The sequence below is a fragment of the Protopterus annectens genome, chromosome 7.part0, assembly GCF_019279795.1.
Source record: "Protopterus annectens isolate FY-2018-M chromosome 7.part0, PAN1.0, whole genome shotgun sequence".
In the NCBI taxonomy this organism is placed as follows: Eukaryota; Metazoa; Chordata; order Ceratodontiformes; family Protopteridae; genus Protopterus; species Protopterus annectens.
The window spans coordinates 1,081,078,023-1,081,098,168 of NC_056739.1; the positions used below are offsets into that span (position 1 = coordinate 1,081,078,023).

The window sequence follows — 20,146 nt, forward strand, 5'->3', positions numbered from 1 at the left end:
TTGTAGAAGAAAATGTGTAACGCAGAATATACCAGTATTGCCAACACAGCCAGGAGCTTAGACCAAGTTGTTCATTCATTTAAAACTTTAATAAACAATGCAAAGCTGTGTAAAATCAATAGACCAACATAAAACAAAAAAAGATCAGCGCTTTCAATCCCACCATGGATCGTTCTTCAGATCTAAAGTTATTACTCATTGACTTCTTTAAAAAGAACATTTACTTAACCAGTCAGATATGTCTTCTTAATCTACGCCCCCTTCAGGGCTGGTTTCATCAGAAAATTTGAATTCAGTCCCGGACATCTATCTGCTTGTAACCTCCCAATCCATTGCATGTCTGCCAATTCAATCTGATTAACGTCATCCCCTCAAAGATTCTCTCTCATAACTTGAATAGAGTTAAAGTAAAATTTGTCCTGGATATTCTTTTAAGTGCTTGGCCAGGGGATTTTTGAGATCATTCAACCTAATGTGCTTAGACAGCCTTTCTTTAAGCTGCCTCATAGTCTTCCCTACATAAAAATTATCGCAGGTGGGTCCTGGTAGCAACATATGTAATATTCCTGGTTGTACAATCTGCATATAACTTAAATGTATAAGGATTACCAAGTTGTTGGATGTCCAAAATTCTGCTCTTTTGAAATATGCTTGCAATCCAGTACATCTCTAACAGGGGTATATACCAATCCAATTTGAGATGGTCATTGTAGAATTCAGGGGCTTATGACATAAAAGCTGTTTAAGATTGCTCTGGTTCTTATAAGTGAAAGCTGGTTTCTCTCCTACAATTTGTCTCCTTTCTTCATCCATTGTTAGAATATTCCACTTTTTTTCTTATTATATCACATATATATTTCGTGTCACTTGAGTTGGTCAGGATCATTCTGGTTCCAGACTTTCTCAGCTGTTGCTGTCCCTTCTAGTCACCATCTCCTTCTACTACTTACATCTGTTTCTTAAGCAGATATTGTCCTCCATCAATTCGTGAGTTCTTGACATAGTCCTGCATATTTCAAATCTCTCCAGCTTAATAACCTCTTTAAACTAATCCCCATCAAATCCATCACTTCTAAACAAAAATCAGTTTTAGTGTGCAGTCTAGAGGTTCTTAAAAACTTTCCCCTTAAAGTAGTTATACACACAACTTGGATGCGTAGTAGATCTTTACAGTATATTGTTACGCCAACAGCTTTTGCAATAGAGACTTGTATCAGTTTTCCCACTGACATCTTGATGTAATCAAACATCATTGAAGTCTATGGTATTTTCATCTTGTTGTATTGTGAACTTCAAAAAATCTGTTGTTTCTTCCAGGTATTGTTGAAACATCAGTAATTGCTCTGCAGTACCAATCCACAGCATATAAATGTGTATAAAATCTCAAGTGTCCCTGAAAAGGAATCTTCCCACTGTGCAAACACTAAATTAGCATAACTGTTGGCACAGGGGATTCCCATGGCTACTCCACATTGTTGTTTATATACCTTGTCTTTAAAAATAAATACATTGTGTTCTAGTGCAAGTTCTAATAGTGTACAAATCAGGTCTGCTTAGTCATTTCATAGCTGCTCCTCTTGTTTAGCATGCTCCTGAATGCCTCTACTCCTTGGTCAGTCGGTATTACCGTAAATAATCTCTGTGTGTCCACGGTAACCATTAAACACTTCTGTTCACCTTTTTCTTCCAGTTATTCATTTAATGATGTTAGAAGATTTTATGCATCTTTCAAGACCGAAGTTATATTAAGCAATATTCTTTTTAATTGCTATTGTACACAGATAGATGATGGTTCTGTGCACCAGCCTGCACCGGCTACTATATGGTGCATTGAAGGGTCTGCCTGGTCTTTATGTATCTTGGGCAGTGCATTGAAAATGGGTATTATAGGATGTAGCACATACAGATATGCATATAATTCTTGCATAATGTTTCTACTTACAAGTTCATATAAAATATTTATTTTATTTTATCTCTCATTTTGATCAATATATAGGTTGTATCATCTTCTAGTAACTTAGTTTGCTTTCATATTGACTTCTATCTAATAATACCACTGTGCCCCCTTTGTCTGCTGGTGTTCTAACCAGTTCAGAATTATTGCGGAGTTCTTGCAAAGAATACCTTTTATTTTTTAATTATAATAATGTTTTTACTGTGCAAGCATTCACTTATTTCATATTGACAAACCTTAATAAATGTTTCTATAGTAGAATTTTTGTGGAATGAAGGTGCTTGGTTTCTTAAACCTGTGGTGCTGTTCTCTTTCATTCTTATAAATGCTTTTCAAATTGCTTCCCTTGCAAAAAGCTTGAGACTAAGTGTAACATATATTCTAAAGTTGAACAATGTGAAGGAATATATCCCAAACCTTTGTTCAGTATACTCAGATGATTTTCATTTAAAATAAAACTTGATAAATTTACTATTAAGTCTTCATTTCTTTGTTCACGTGTGACAATTTCCTTCTCTTTCTGCGTCTGCTCACCTAACCGTGACCCCCGTTTGTTCTAAATATCCTTTACCTCTAGAGGGAGCACTGGAAAAACCTAAGAAGAAAAAAAAATACTTTTCAGTCTCTCTCCTAAATCAGTCCTTTCCACATTTTTCTTCTGAATTCGCAATGGATTGGGAGGTTACAAGCAGATAGATGTCCAGTACTGAATTAAAATTTTCTGATGAAACCAGCCCTGAAGGGGCGTAGATTAAGAAGACGTATCTGATTGGTTAAGTAAATGTTTTTAAAGAAGTCCGTGAGTAATAACATTAGATCTGCAGAAGGATCCATGGTGGTTCCCGAAAGCGCTTATCTCTTTTCATTTTATTTTGGTCTATTTATTCTATACAGTTTTGAATTGTTTAAAGTTTTAAATGAATGAATAGCTTGGTCTATGCTATTGAGGCTATTCTAAGGTGTGTAGTGTCTTTAGGGGTTAGCATTATGGTTTGGGTTGTAGTTGTTGTTAGAGCTATGGATGGAGTCACCATATACAACAATGTGGTGCAGGGGGGCAGAGTCACACCGCAATAACCTTGCTTGTGTGCCAACCCCGTCTTTAACTGTAAAGATCAAGTACAGACCTCTGACTTCCCCATTCAGTCCAGCAGATCTCTGCCTAGCCAGCTAGCCTTTTTCTGCTGGTTTCTTGCTTTTTTGTAAAGGAAGCAGAAACAAAAACTAATATGTAAAATACAAATTAAGTATTTTGGCATACATGCCGCATGCAACTCTGTACTTTGTGTATGCCATTATCACACTAGCAGCATGATGCCATGATTCAGTGGTCAGCTGTAGTCTGATGTTGGCTGATAGTGATATGGAGAACAAAAAACAATTTGACTTTGCTTTACACTTCAGCAAATGTAATATTTAATGAATAATGCAATTATTTCTTAAGTATTCCTCTTGTCAAAGTGCTTGTTGTTCGATTTGGCTTTTTGTTTTTATTTGTGATCTATGCGCTACTATTGGTTTAATATTTTCATTCTGAAAGCTGAGACAAGGGGTGTTCTGCACTCCAAACACCATCAGCACTTAACACCCTTCACAGCTGTAAGCCTGGAAGGGCGTAAACATGAAGCAATGTGCAGAACTTTTCTAAGTCTTATTTTTACATAAAATTATTTTTTGTTAAAATAAGAGCCAGAAAGCCACTGCACACCAATGACTGCTGTTGTAAGGTAGAAACTGAATGCAATTCAATTTCATGTCTGTCAGCGTTTTCTTTTACACTATGCAGGCATGTTACTTCTACCTTGTTTGCATTCAGTATGTTTTTTCTTTGTGCTAGATCAGTATTTCACAGTTGTTACGGATTGAGGTAAATAAAATCGGTTTAGTGTCAGGCACTCGCACAGCTGCTTGAATATCGAGTACATTTGTTTGTCTGTTTAAAGTTGACTTTATACTCCTAACTATTTTTAAAGCTTTAACAAATCAGATAATTTACATCATTTTTTCTCACATCTCCCAAATGTCTGTCACTTGCTTTTGTGTCTGTGCCCATCTCATTTTTCTTTTTTTAAATGAGTTGTCTCTTGAAATTTGAAACTGGTATTTTTTCATTTATAGATATTCTACCCTGAGACAACAGATATATACGATCGGAAGAACATGCCAAGATGTATTTATTGCATCCATGCTCTCAGGTAAAATCTAGGTCATTTTAGAACTATTTAGCGTTATCTGTGGGGTAAGGGAGCACTCACTTAACATATGAGGGTGGGTGTTCTAGTTAAGCAGAAAATGGATTATTATTGATTGTGTAATGCTTTGTATTTTTACACGTTACTGAATTATTTTCATTGTCTTTTGAACTACAACTCAAAAAGTAGAAGATGGTCACTTTCACCTCAAATAAGCAACACCACTGTTATTAAAAGGTGTTATAACTGAGCTGTTTAGTATGTAGTTGAGGAATTGGTGAATGAGCAACATCAGAAGTCTCATTTTCAGTGGCAGTGTACACTTTTACATATAACACACAATTGCACCCCCAGGAAGGAGAACATGAAGTGAAAAGAATACCTTTGCTTGTCACTGCTTGAAAGTTTATCCTCTTGTTCACAGTTGCAGAGCCAGAATACAGGAATAGTACAGTCGACAGTTGGTGGCTTCATTTAAGCCCTTTGAGCAACACAAAGAAAATGAAAATATGCTGTACTTTTTTACCTTAATTATTTGGTTGGTAACAAGGAAAGTGTGAATCAACCCAAACATTGACGAGTATGTGATGAGAGTAAGGAAGGCATTTTGCTCTTTGTATGCATTAGTTTAGAGAGTGCTTAATTGATTAGGTGTTGACATTTTAAGGTCCTTCAAGATCTATTTTACAAAGGAAATTGGGGGGGGGGGGTTCAAAAGTTGTTCATTGAGCAATTGCAACAAAATCCATTTCATACAGTGAATTGCATTGCAGTTCATTCAACATACAACGCGTAGTGAGAATTTAACTCTGAATAAGCATAATATGTATAGCTCATTACTACTTCCAGCAGTTATTTTATACCTTGCACTTTAATGCTGTAGAAAACTTTACATTATTGATTATTTTTTACATACCCATTAAAAAGCAAATGGAATATGAATCTTTCTGGGAAGAGTTGCATGAAAACACAGTATGTTTGTACAAATATTCATTGGTTTATTGCCATGTATTTGGCCAATATAGCTCAGGTTAGTAACTATTGCTAATTGAGTTATGTATTGTCATAAGCTAAATAAATTGAGGGGTATTCTTTATTGCAGAAGCAGCAGAGAGTGGGCACAAATGTTTGCAAGAACAATGAGTGGCCATGGAATGAAGTAAATGTAAGATAATCCGTGAGAGAGAAAATAGGAATAAAATTCGTATTTATTAGGTAGTTTAAGAATAACCTGAGATTTACACAGCACTTGCAGATAGAAGTAAGGCTGCCTTGAACATTAAGATCTGTAATGTCTACCTGGCAGTTTTGACAAATACAGAATTAGTGCAAGGATACTAAGCAAGTGAGAATCCCAAACCTGAGTAAACTGCAATAAATATAAACTTTTTCATGATACTGCTACATATGCCATAGAATATGTGGCTCCATACCAGAAATGCAAAACCTCACAAGTCCTGTGTTATGATTACAAGGGCAAAATAAGGATATATTAGGAAATGTACTTGTTGCCTGTATCCTTGAGGGACGCTAGCTAAACTGAGGCTTAATTTTTGGTTGCCCATTCATTTGTCCAAGTAACATTTCAGCAGAGTAAGAGAAGTACTTTGCTTTGTGTGGAGTGGAAAACTGTTCCACAGAAATGGAATTCTCTGTGATGTATACCTGTCCCTCCAGCATGTTCTCTTTATGTTGATGAAGAGTTTGAGGTTTCTTGATTGGGCTGTTTATGCCACATTGAACTTGCAAAATTCTAATGTGTCTGACAGGATAGGGTTTGCTGAGGGTCTGTACATGAGGCAGAGGTCATCTCAGTAGCCTGTATGATAGCAAGAAGGACATGGTTTTTGAGATGGTAGTCATAGTTTTTTGATTTAGGCCTTTGATTTTTTTTGGTGAGGAAGTGTTGCACTTGTCACAAGTTCAATGACCACATATTGAAAGAGGCATTATACTCCATGATTGACCAAACGAGTACAGAGTACAGCAGAATGACTACATCCCAGGACCTGGATGCTATATCTTTAGATATAAGGTGTGCAATGAAAATGATTTTCTTACAGTAGTGTGGATGTATGGTGATCAAAGGACAGTTTGTTGCCTGTGTAGGTTTCGCAGGTCCTTGACTGTGAGATTTATTTTCACAGGTGTGGTGTTGTCATTGTGATAGTTACAAGGAAGTCATGCTTACTGATGAATATGATTATACATTTCTTGGCATTTAGTTCATTGCGCACACACTTACCGACACACTTACCCACACACTTACCCACACACTTACCCACACACTTACCCACACACTTACCCACACACTTACCCACACACTTACCCACACACTTACCCACACACTTACCCACACACTTACCCACACACACAATGTATGCTGCTTGTTTGTACATCTTACTATTTTTGAATAGTCGCAGCTCTAGTTCTTTGAATGCCAGCAGGAACTTGAAGTGTGTACATATGTGCTACTTTTCACTTCATCACTTCGCCTGCAAGAACCAGTAACAAAGTGGATAGCTTGCAATACAGTTTTTATTATGTCTTTACAATGGCATACTACGGACGCTGTCAGTGGCATATGTCAGCAACTTCAGTAGCACACTGATAGGAAGCAGAGTACTGATGAACAACAGTAGGTGTGCAGCTTGATCCCTATTTGTCAAAATAATACTACTATTTGTGCAAAGGAAAAACCCCTCCTGAAGTCCCCCAATGCTAATATTCTACTGCTAAGGTCACAGAAGATTGGAGAAAAATACTTTGCTTTTAGGTGAAGCCAGTAGTATTTCACCAAGAATGTATGGACTCAAAGTTGAAATACTTTAATGAAGTGTTAGAGAGGCACACAGGCATTTGCTTCCTGCATAGTTGTAATTCAGGATGAGAATAGTATCATGCATTTAACACAGTTAATTTTGTTTTAATTATTTGTGTCAGCAACATGATTGAGATTTTTTAGACTGCAGGAGCCTAACGAGTGTTTAACCAGTAATACACTGCTTGTACTTAAGAGCATATTTTCTTTTTGGCAGCTTTCATAATTATGGCTTACAAAGAACGCGTCTATATTATCTTGTCGAAAGATGAAAATATTGAACGGCATAAACATCGAAAATGCCATACATCGAAACTGCTAATTATATATACCAACTCCGAGATTGCACTACAGTAAGGAAAGAGCAAGTTTTCTTATCCCCACTGTACCATGATCCCGCAACAACACTTTTGATGTTCGGCATTTAAGACATTATTGCCATTCGATATTTTCAACATGCGATAAGGTGAAGTAGACCCCAAAGAACAGAAGGTTTGCTGCATGGGACACACAGATGTAAGCAGATCACTTACAAATGGAATTATCCAAATACCTTCTCTAATATGGTTATAAGGGAATCTGCCTAAAATAATGCCTCCATCAGCATATTTGACAGTGTCTTGAGAGTTTTGCACACTTTCAAAGTGCAGGATAAGGTAGGGGAGAGACAGTGTGAAGATGCATGTATAATATGGAACTTTAAGGCTACAGTCCAGGTCTGAAAAATATTGTAAGACTATATTAGAACTGTAATGTTAGTATCTGCAGCAACTGTACTGTGAGAAATGCTAGGGAGTGGGTTAGCAGTCTTTCTGGGCTTTTCCAACAATGGGTGGATGTTTGGGTTCACTCATACAGAAGTTCAGTCCTTTTGCCAGGGTGACTTCTTGATGGCCTTCCAACCCCCCCCCCCGCCCCTACTGAATCAGGGCAATTGTAATAGCTGCTTACTGCCCTCCCTTGGTATGCTTTTCATCTCTTCTTGGCTGCTGGATATTACCAGCAGGAGGGATGCTGGCTTTGTCTGCATTTCTCTTGTGAAAACACCCTCTGTAACAGATGTGGGGAGCTGTCACCTAGCTTCGGTGGGGTTCATTGGTATTGAGTATGATGTTTTCCACCAAGATCCTCCTTCAGTCCTATTCTCTTTTTGGAAGGTGGCTGATTTGGAGTGAGTTGCTGAGTGTCACTCCCTTTTTTATGGAAGAGCTCCAGGTCCCTAATTGCTTGGTTAGGTTTACAGTCTCCTTCCTTACTCTGGGAGATGTATCAGTATTAGGGCTTTTCTGGTTGAGGCTTTTGCTTCTTTGTCTATTTTAAGGATTTTCCTGATCTTGGGAGTTTGGCTGTTGGGCTAGGTTTTGTTACAGATCTTATTCTGCTAAATGGGGGCAATTGGTAGTCCGCCATGCCAGATTTACTTGTACCTTGTACATTGGCAAGGGAATGCCCTTGCGAGACCTGATCCCAGGTTGAGTCACAAGACTTTTCTGCTGGCATTGAAGCATAGTCAGGTACTCTTCCAGCTGGGGTTGTACCCCTTCTTGGTAGTCTTTCCACATGCCATTGTTCTCCAGTGACATAAATGAATTTCATGGCCCCTTATGAGGCAAGAAGTGTGAATAACACTACTCTTTGTGGTTTGGGTTGCTGTCTGATGAAGGTTTTTTTTTTTTGGACACATTGCAGGAAGGAAAGGACAGACCTGGGCTAGGCCAGATAAACATGGGAAGCAAAACACAGACGTCTGTGAAGAAGCAGAATTATTGAAAGAATACTTTGCTTCATTCTTAGGTGCTGTGTTATGAAGTAGGCAGGACAGAATTTGGAGAACAGTGGACAGACATAAAGATAGAGAAGTGGAGTGGAAGCTGGCTTCCTTGGGTAGGATAAAGCACAAAGGTCAAGTTGGTTGTCTTTCATTATCCTCAGGTAGCTGACCAATCTGGAGACAGATTCCCTGCCCAAGGTTTTCAACCTACCACTGGTAATGCAGAAGTGGCTTTGGGCTGGCAGACAGTGTGGTACTGTTGCACTGGGATAAGAACAGAGAAAAGTCTTGAACCATAACCCTGTTGCATATAAACAGTTGTGGCAGGAAAAGACATGGAGAAAATCCTGATGGGGAAAGTTTTCAGTTCTTCAGGATAACCGCTGTCAGTGAAGCCCGAGCCAGATTTATGGCTAGATTATATGTGAACAGTGGAAGGGGATGCCCATTGAAGGTCCAAGGGCTGTAATTGTGATCCTTATGGGCAATAAGAAAGCAAATAGGGAGATATCCAGTAATTCCAAGATTACAGGATTTCATTGCATTTTGTCTGCTTTGAGGAACAGCATAGTATTAAGTAGCAGGATTTGGGGAAGTCAGGTTTGGAATTCACTTTTTATCTTTATTTTTTTTTTCATAAAAAATTGCATTTTAAATTTTGAAATGTGGGGACTTGCAGCATCTGGTCTTAAATTTCTGATAGAGAGCCTTTGACAGATGAGTTCTACTAGGTATGGTCTACTAGATTCCACCAAGGCATTTCTGTCATACACCGGAAGCTAATAAGACTGGAGAGATGGGGGGGACGGACTAAGACTGAGTTATTAGATTGCTGCATGGCTGAATGGTTAGGACACAGTGGGTTGAAATACCAGAAGGGTCTGCCCTGAGTTAGTAGCATTTATTGTATTTGTCTAACAGATGTCTGAGAACAGGATTAACATTTTCATTATTTTTATTTCTGAATGCATTTTATTAAAAGTTTAATTCCATATTATGATGATAGGCACTTAGTCCAGTCAGACACAAATCAACATATTTCCATAACCCTTCGTATGTAACTAAGACATGTAGCTAAAATTTATACAGATACGTAAACTGAAGCAATTATGACCCTGTTTGTAGCCTCTTCTCACTGTCCCTCTTAACTGATGTTATTTAGATTAGTCATTATATGAGTCATAGTCATACCTGTACTTGGAGCTGACATCCTCCACACAATTATTCTTTTCTTTATTCCTTAACCTCCTTGTATACTCAGATGTTCGTCATGTTTCACTGTTGCAGTCATTACACTTGGGTTATCCTGCTGGCAGGCGACCCGTAGTCGGCCCGAGTTCCAAAGTCTTGGTCTGTTGCTGTCACATCTTCCCTGACGTCAGTGCGCCAGGGGTATAAAAGTTGCAACCGACGCCATTTTCTCCAGTCTTTCTTGCCGCGCGGTGCCCAAAGCAAAAGCAGCTCGCAAGTGCCGGTCGGCCGACTCCTGATATTTTCAAAATTGAATTTCAGAACCGAAGTCTTCAATAAAGCTAAGAACCCCGTTGGGGAAACTTTTTCTTGCTCCAGACCGATGTCGGTAAAAGTTAATAACTGTATTTTTGTGGGAAGCAAATACCTCATAAGGACTTTCACTCTTACTGCCTAGGCCGTAACCATGACGTTACTAGTTGTCGGTTTTGTGCTAGATTCAATAAACGCACTATTAAACGTCTGATTTTGCCTTACATTATTTTGGACGACGATTTAATTATATAATGCCATTGGAACAACCAACGACGGGAATGTACAAAAAACGTAAAGACAAAGAAAAAGACAGGCATCCGAGGTCCAAAACTGACGAAGCCTCTTCTAGGCCAGTCGCCGGTTCTCAGTGAGGTGCTTTCGCAGCCCCTGACACCCTCTACCTCAGAGCCACAGGCCGTAACCGACAGCCATGTGGAGACACTGAGGCCTGTGGAAACTCAAGGTATTGGGCCTACGGAAACTATACCTTCAGATGGGTCACTGAGCAGGCACCGGATTCTGAGGGTGTTTTCAGATCTTCACAGCTTACAATTAAGGGTACTACAGCAGCAAAGGCAAAGTCCAAAACACCATTAAATACAAGGAAATAAGTGCAGCATTCTCCAGATCAGTCATCCATGCCAAATAAACAGATGCTTAAAATGGACGAAGACCTTATTACTTTAATCAGGAGCTCACATCCCCCTCCTGACAAAAGGCCTAGGCAAGGCACTGATTATGATTCCTCTGATCAGGTTTCCATTTCCTCTGATTCTTCTGATCAGGGCTATTCTCTCCCTCCCTATGAGGACTCTGATACTGAAGAGTCCATTCCTTCAGCCTCACCACCTGAGGATTACTCTTTTGGGGAAACCCTGCACACCATGAGGGAGCATTTCCATTGATAGAGCCAGGATTACTCAGAATCCAAGAAAAGGCTCAGATATTTCCTTTTATTGCCTCAGCACATGCCCTTGGCTATCCTCTCTGTACTTAATATTGTAGATGATGTTTTTTCTGAATCCAGTCTGTCTCCAGATTCTTTACCCCCTGCACCAGTAAAACCAGACAGGTACTACAGGGTCCCGGACTCTCATAAATTTCTTTACAAAAACCCCACTGCAGACCCAGAAACAATTTCACAGGGTCCTAAATGGGTTAAAGCTTCCACTGCCAAAAATCCTGTCCCCTCAGATAGGGATTCCAGAGCTCTGGACAGATGGGGGAAAAAAGTTTACACTTCTACTTTAGCTGTAAGAGCTTTAAACTGTCAGTTTCACATGCTTAAATATCAACAGTATCTCATGTCATTGTTAAAGCAGAAAATGGTTACAAATATAGAAAGTCCTGACAGTAAAGAAATGCAGGATTTATTGTATGCAGTTGAACAAGTGGGAAAGCATACTCTGCAATGTGGTTTTGATTCATTAGAGGCTTCTTGTAGAGCCGCAGTTACAGGCTCAGTTATTCGAAGACATGCTTGGTTGAAAGAACAAAGTTTACCTGACCATGTTAAAGTAAAATTATTGGATGCTCCACTACAGCATGATACTTTGGTGTTAAGGCAGAAGAGGTGTTAAAGAAAATGGGAGGATAAAGCAAAGTCAATGCAAATGGTCAAAGATTTCTTACAGGTTCAACCACCTAGATTTAGCAAAAACTGGCCTTCAAAAATTGGTCCTTTCCAGTGTCAGACAGGCCACAAAGAGGCAGATACAGACGCCCAAGAGGCAGATCTCAGCCCCAAGGCTCCTACAGACCTAAACAATGGGATGCTTCAGCCCCCAAAGGAGGAGAAGACAAATCACAACCTTACAGGAAACCGTCACAATGACTTCCCTCTGCAAATGCCAAGCTCTTACCAGTTGACAGCACCCCTAGGGGGAAAGCTAGCACTTTTCTCAAAAAATTGGCACATGATCACCCAAGACCAATGGGTGCTGAATATAGTTTCTCAAGGGTACAGGTTCCACTTCCACACTCTTCCAAAACCAAAAGGTATGCTAAACCTGCCACAAAACCAATGGGCAGAGGCACAAAACCAGATTGCTGCTCTTATGGATATGGGAGCTATTCAAAAAGGTCCACAAGAAGAACAGGGACAAGGATTTTACTCAAGACTTTTCTTAGTACCCAGAAAAGACAAAGCCTGGAGATCAGTACTGGACCTGTCAATCCTAAGTACTTTCCTGGATGTTCCAAAATTCAAAATGTTAACACTACAACAACTTCTGCCCATGCTGGGCAAGGAGGCTTGGCCAGTTACTTTGGATCTCAAGGAGACGCACCTGCACGTCCCAATCAGACAATCGTGCAGAAGATACCTCAGATTTATAGCAGGCTCAATGCATTACCAATTCTCTGTACTGCCCTTTGGCTTATCTACTGCACCCAGGATCTTCACAAAATGCCTGGCACCAGTAATTGCATTTTGCAGACAAAAAGGAATTCAAATATATCCCTACTTGGACGACTGCCTTATTCAAGCAAAGAGCAAGGACATTCTTCTAAAGCACCTGGTGTTTGTAAAAAGATTGCTAATTTGCCTAGGGTACACAGTAAATGAAAAGAAATCAAAACTAGTGCCCTCTCAAGAGATAATATTCCTGGGTGCAAGCTTAAGTACAACTGCCCAGATGGCTTACCTCACGCCAGACAAACAAAGGCAACTGACTCATTACTTTCAAATGATGGCAACAAAGACCCAGCTCCCTGCAAGAAAAATTCTGCAGGCCCTGGGTTTCATGGCATCCTGCATTCTACTAATTCCATATGCAAAACTGCATATAAGGAAACTACAATGGTATCTAAAAAGCGTTTGGACTCAGCATTGTCACAGCCTAGAGACAATCATAACCTTGATTCCCTGCCTGCAACAGGAGTTTCGATGGTGGTCCCAGGCCTGCCACCACAACAAGGGACAGCCTTTCACCTTACCTACAGCCAGGCAGACAATAACAGCAGATGCATCAGATTATGCCTGGGGAGCACATATTTCAGGAAAATGTATTCAGGGCACGTGGCCCAAGGAACAAATGCATCTTCACATCAATCAAAAAGAGATGCTAGCTGTACAGAATGCCCTGACAGCCTTCAAGGACCTAATACATCCAGGACAACTATTAATAAAGACAGACAATACCACATTTATGTGGTACATAAACAAGCAAGGGGGCACACATTCCTACCCCCTATGCAGACAAGCCATGACTTTGTGGAACACAGCACTGACCTACCAGGTACATCTGCAAGCACAATTCCTGCCAGGAACAAAAAATACACTGGCAGACGAACTAAGCAGAAATCTCATGAATCCTCATGAATGAAAGCTAAATCCGCAAGTGTTCAACATGATAACAAGGGAATATGGGGACGCCCAGACATAGATCTTTTTGCCTTCCCCTCACAGTTGCCAAATACAGAAATTTTGTACAAGGACTTATCACTCTCAAGCATGGAAAGTGGATGCTCTATCATTCAGCTGGAAAAACCTGACAGTCTATGCCTTCCCTCTGATGCCTCTTCTCACCAAGGTGCTTCTAAAAGTCAAACGAGAGGCCAAAAATTATCCTGATTGCACCAGACTGGCCACGCCAGCACTGGTACCCAATCCTAAAGACTTTGTCCCAAGGACCACCTTGGCCTCCATCTCAAATCCCTCATCCTCTGACACAGCAAAACAATCAGATTCTGCACAGTCAACTCAGAACCTTAAACCTGGCAGCATGACAGATAATGTAGCCAATCAGACTGCACCTCTCTCTAAAGCTGTTACGGATGTAATTTTGGAAGCCAGGAGGCCCAGCACTAGGAAATCTTATGCAGAAAAATGGAAGTAATTCTGTGCTTGGAACCAGGCACAAGGGCTCAACCCACTGGTCCCTAATATACCTCAGATTTTGCAATACCTGACTGAGATGTTGGACAAAGGCCCATCTTTTTCATCTATTAAAATCCATGCCTCTGCCATTTCAGCTCATTACAATACGGATCCTCCTATTTTTTCACATCCTCTACTACGACAGTACCTCAGAGGGGCAAAGAATATAAGACCCCCTAGGAGAGCACCAGTACCTACTTGGGACCTCAATTTTGTTTTAGAAAAACTAACACTGCCTCCATTTGAACCAGCCAGCACTGCTGATCTAAAATACTTGTCATGGAAAACTGCTCTGCTTCTTGAAATAACTTCAGCAAGAAGAGCCTCAGAGTTCCAGGCATTGATGGCTGTGGAACTTTTCCTCATCTTTCATCAGGACAGGGTTTCTCTCAGGACAAACCCAGCATCCATGCCAAAAGTGGTTTCCAATGTGACCTTAAATCAAACCATTCATTTGCCTACTTTCTACCCAAATCCCCAGAATAAAGGGGAAAAACTTCTGCACGCTTTGGATATACACAGACAGCTACGATTTTACTTGGACAAAACAAAAGCTTTCAGAAAAACTGAGCAACTGTTTGTAGCATATGCTGCAGGATCACAAGGAAAGCCTATTACAAAGCAGACTATCTTCAAATGGATAGGACACTGCATCCGCTTCTGTTACGCACAACATGGCAAATCTGTGCCTAAGGGCATTAGGCCTCATTCTACCAGAGCAGCACCCACTTCAGCAGCTTTCCTTAGAGGGGTACCAACCAAAGACATTTTAGAAGCTGCAACCTGGAGCTCAGTGCGCACTTTTACCAAGCACTACCACCTACCTCTCTACTCCAAATCCAGAGCAGGCTTTGCCACTGCAGTTCTGTAGGGCTTGTTAGCCTCGCCATATCCAATCTAGACCCAACCACCCAACCTCAGCTTTGGGATTCTACCCAAGTGTAATGACTGCAACAGTGAAACAAGATGAACATAGTACAGTTGTGTACCTACCATAAATGTAGATGTTCGAGTGTATTCACTGTTGCAGTCTAGGCTACCCACCCACCATCCCCCTCTTTGCTGGGACTATTCTGTACTTCTCAACTCTATACAACCTATGTGGTGTGTTTGCTTGTAGATGAAGGAAATGTTTTATAGTATTATATGCATGGTGGTTTGGCATATTTTTATCTTTTCAGCCTTCCGATCTGGAGGCACCTGACATCTGGGGCAAGAAAAACTGAAGAAAATGGCGTCTGTTGCAACTTTTATACCCCTGGCGCACTGACGTCAGGGAAGATGCGACAGCAACCGACGCCGGACCAAGACTTTGGAACTCGGGCCGACTACGGGTCACCTGCCAGCAGGATAACCCAAGTGTAATGACTGCAACAGTGAATACACTCGAACATCTACATTTATGGTAGGTACACAACTGTACTTTTCCTTGCTTGTCATACTGCAACCCTAACCTCCAGTTCTGAATTGACTTTTGTGTATATTAACTTGTGTCTGTTTATGGCTGGCATGCCTGCTGTGTGAAATCCGCCTGTCCCGTCTCTGTTCACGTGAGTTTTTCTCATGGTACTTTCAGATTTTCTTCGTGTTTCACTGTTGCAGTCATCACACTTGGGTTATCTGCCTGCAGGTAGCCCTCATTCAACCCGAATACCAGAGTCTTGGGATTCCTGTGTCGGATGCTGTCACCTCTTCCATGACGTCAGGTCGTCAGGGATATAAAACATGCGGCCGATGCCATTATGTCAGCTGTTCTTGCCATGTGGGAGCCCGAAGCAGTTCGCAAGTGCCAGTTGGCTGCTACCTGAAATTTTCGTTTTTCAAGTTTCAAACCTGAAGTCTTCTAAAGCTAAGTACCCTGTTGGGGATCCTTTTTTCGTGCTCTAACCGATGTCAGAAAAAGTTAATAATTGTCTTCCTGTGGAAAGCAAATACCTCAGGGATTTTCATTCTTATTCTGTCATCTGTTTAGGCCTAGACCACGACATTCCTCGCTGAAGATTTTGTGCCTTGTTTAACACCCGAACGATTTGTCATTGGGCTATCTTTGTCGCTAAATTCTTCTGCTCTCGTTCTTCATTTTCCGAAATGGCTTCCATAAGCCATCCGACTATTGATCTTCCGAAAAAAAGTAAGGATAAAGATAGAGACCGCATAGGTCTAAAACTGCCGATGACACTTCCGTTAAGCTAGTCGTCAGTCCAGCAGTACTCAGTGAGGTGCCTTCGCAGCCCCTGATACCCACTTCTACATATTTGCAGGCCTCTGTTGAGACCCATTCGGTGTCTGGTATGCTGCGATGCTTCATCAAGTATGGAACCTGTGGCTGTCTCTACCTTGGATGGGTCCGGAGCCGCTGTGCAGGCACCGGCTTCTGATGGTGCATTCCAACCTTCCAATGTTCGCATTAAACTGACAGCTTCATTTTTGACTAAAACTGACAAGTTTCTCAGGCCCAGAGTTCGCATTATGCCTAGAAAAACCGATGACCAGAACGCATGCTCAAGCTTCCTTGCCACAGAAACAAATGCTTAGAATGGCTGAAAAACATATAACTTTAATAAGGGGAAGCCAGCCTTCCCCCTCTAAAAATTGATTTCCCTTCTGATTTTACAGACACTGAGTTTGATGACTCTGATCCCTCTGATTACCAGGACATACCCTTATCTACCTATGAGGATTCTGATGCAGAGGATTCCATACCCTCTGCCTCTCCTCCAGAGGACTTTTATTTTGGTGAAACCTTGCATACTTTAAGAGAGCATTTCCACTGGGTATGCCAGGACTACCCTCAGTCCAAAAAGAGACTCCGAGAATTTTTAGACTAGCTTCAGCATAGGCCTTTAGCTGTTACCCCCTGTCCTGGACATTGTAGATGATGTCTTCATGGAATCCAGTCTTACTCCTGATACTTTACCACCAGCTCCTAGAAAGCCTGAGAGGTACTACAGAGTACCTGACTCTCACAAATTTCTCTCTAAGAATCCCACTGTGGATCCAGAGACTATTTTCCAGGGACCTAATGGCATTAAGTCTACTACAGCCAAAAACCCTACCCCTTCGGACAGGTATTCTAGAGATTTAGACAGATGGGGGAAGAAGGTATATACCTCTGCAACTCTTGCCATCAGGGCTTTAAATTGCCAGCAAATATGCTGTTGAAGCGTCAGCAGTATATTATGGAACTAATTAAACAAAAAATGTTGTTGCTTCCAGATTGCACAGAAAATAAAGATTTACAACAGTTAATGCATTCTGCAAACCAAGCTAGTAAACATACTTTGCAGTGTGATTTTTGATGCCTTAGAAGCATCTTGCAAGGCTGCTGTCACTGGGTCTGTACTGAGAAGGCATGCTTGGCTGAAGGAGCAAATCTTGCCAGACCATGTCAAAGCAAAATTACTTGATGCTCCATTAAACCAGGAAAGGTTGTTTGGCACAAAAACAGAAGTTCTCAAGATGGAGGAAAAAGCTAAATCTATGCAAACTGTTAAGGATTTCTTACAACTGCAGCCACCTAGATTCAGTAGGCATTGGCCTTCTAAAAACTGGTCCTTTCCAGTCCCTCCCAGGCATTCAGTCCAAATCCTGGGGCAACAGGCCACCAAGATTACAGTCTCAGGGTATGCAGAATTCTAAACAATGGGGTGCTCCCTCTAAAACAGGGAGTGGTAAGCCACCCCCTTATGGAAAAAAGTTCACAATGACTTGTCTATCTTCATTCCCAGCAAAGCCAATGTACTTGAACCCCTTTGAGAAAAACTCGCCCTGCATGCACATTACCCAGGACTAATGGGCCTAAACATTGTATCCCAGGGATACAGATTCTACTTCCACTCACTGCCAACACCAAGTGGGTTGCCAGACCTTCCTCCAAACCAGTGGGCAGAGGCTGAAAAGCAAGTACTTTCTCTTCTCAGTATCAGGGCTATTCAACCTGTGCCAGTAGAGCAAAGGGGACAGGGTTTCTACTCCAGACTATTCGTGGTGCCCAGAAAAGAGGGCTCTTTGCACCCTATCCTAGATCTGTCAATTCTCAACACCTTCCTGGTGGTCCCAAAATTCAAAATGTTGACTCTGCAACAGCTGCTTCCTATGCTAGCCAAGGACACCTGGCTACTCACCCTAGACTTCAAAGAAGCTTATTTGCACATCCCCATAAGGGAATCTTGCAGGAAATATCTATGTTTCAAGGCATGCTCTATGCATTATCAGTTCTCTGCACTTCCCTTTGGCTTATCTACTGCACCCAGGGTATTCACAAAGTGCCTGGCTCCAGCCATTGCATACTGCAGGCAGAGAAATATTCAAATTTACCCATACTTGGATGATTGCCTGATTCAGGCGTACAGTCAGGAATTGCTGCTTCAGCACCTGGCATTTTTAAAGAGACTTCTAACTTCTCTGGGATACACCATCACGAAAAGAAATCACAACTAGTGCCCAACCAAAAGATTGTATTCCTGGGAGCAAGCTTGAACACAACTTCCCAGATGGCATTCCTCACTCCAGAAAAACAGGCTTATTTGACAAACTACGTCAAACTAATGGCCACCAAAACCCAGCTATCTGCAAGAAAAATACTGCAAGCCCTAGGGTTCATGGCCTCATGCATTCTACTAATTCCATACGCAAGACTGCATATGAGGAAAACTTCAATGGTACTTAAAAGTCTCTGGTGTAAACATTCTCAAGACCTGGAAACACTGATTCCTATCATTCCATGTCTAAGGGCAGAGTTCCTTTGGTGGGCAGAGGCATGAAACCACAACAAGGGACTTCCTTTCACTCAACCCCTCGCTGCCCATACCCTGACAACAGATGCTTTAGATTATGTGTGGGGGGCTCACATTGCAGGTAAATACATTCAAGGCAAATGGTGCCCAGAACAAATTCCCCTGCATATCAATCAAAAAGAAATGTTAGCTGTACAGAATGCTCTGACAGCCTTCAAATACCTTATCCTTCCAGGACAACTCCTGATATAACTGTGGCGTTGTCTGTCTTTGTGGTACATAAACAAGCAAGGGGGAACTCATTACTACCCTCTCTGCAGGTTAGCCATGGCCCTGTGGAACACAGCCCTGTGCAATCAAGTGCACCTGCAAGCTCAATTCCTGCCAGGCAAACAAAATTCACTGGTAGACGACTTGAGCAGAAATCTACTGGACCCACATGAGTGGAAGCTGGAACCCAACTCATTCAAACTTCTAATCCACAGGTGGTGAACTCCAGAGGTTGGACCTCTTTGTCTCCCCCCAAAACCATCAATTGAGCAAATTTTGCACCAGAAATCCCCACAGCCAAGCATGGAAAGTGGATGCCCCATCCTTTACATGGGAAAACTTCTCAATTTATGCCTTTCCCCCTCTACCCCTCCTCTCAAAATTACTACACAAGATCAAACAGGAGAGGCCAAGGACAATCCTTATTGCCCCAGACTGGCCACGCCAGCATTGGTACCTACTCCTACACCGTCTGACAGCAGTGCCACCCTGGCACCTACATCAGACCCCCCTCCCTGCTGTCCCAGCTGGAGGGACAGATTTTGCATCCACGTCTGTAAACCCTGAACCTTGCAGCCTGGCTTATCCTCTGAATACACCCTCAGCAAACAGGTGCTGGACATCATCCTTGAGGCTAGAAGGCCTAGTACTAGGAAATCCTATTCAGAAAAGTGGAAAAGTTATTGTTCTTGGAGCCAGTCTCAAGGAAAGGGCTCAGCTGTGCCCACCTTACCTCAGTCCTTCTCATCAATTAAAATTCATGCCTCTGCCATCTCACCTCACTACAATACTGAGCCACCTCTATTTTCTCACCCTCTCATCAAACAGTTCCTGAGAGGAGCTAACAATTTAAGGCCCCCGAGGAGAGCTCCCACCCCTGCTTGGGACCTTAACTTTGTACTAGAGAAGCTCACGCTTCCCCATTTTGAGCCTGCTGCTGCAGCTGAGTTAAAATTCCTCTCTTGGAAAGCAGCCTTACTTCTAGCCAGCACCTCAGCAAGAAGCGTGTCTGAGTT

General features: G+C 41.5%; 1 protein-coding gene across 1 annotated transcript in view; it reads left to right on the plus strand.

Annotated features, from left to right (window-relative positions):
* IQGAP1 (IQ motif containing GTPase activating protein 1) overlaps positions 1-20,146 on the plus strand; it is a 1,927,315-nt gene that overhangs the window by 359,983 nt on the left and 1,547,186 nt on the right. The window contains exon 5 of the mRNA XM_044076373.1: positions 4,073-4,149. Within this exon, the coding sequence (XP_043932308.1) occupies positions 4,073-4,149 (77 nt within the window). The remainder of the gene's footprint in view (positions 1-4,072; positions 4,150-20,146) is intronic.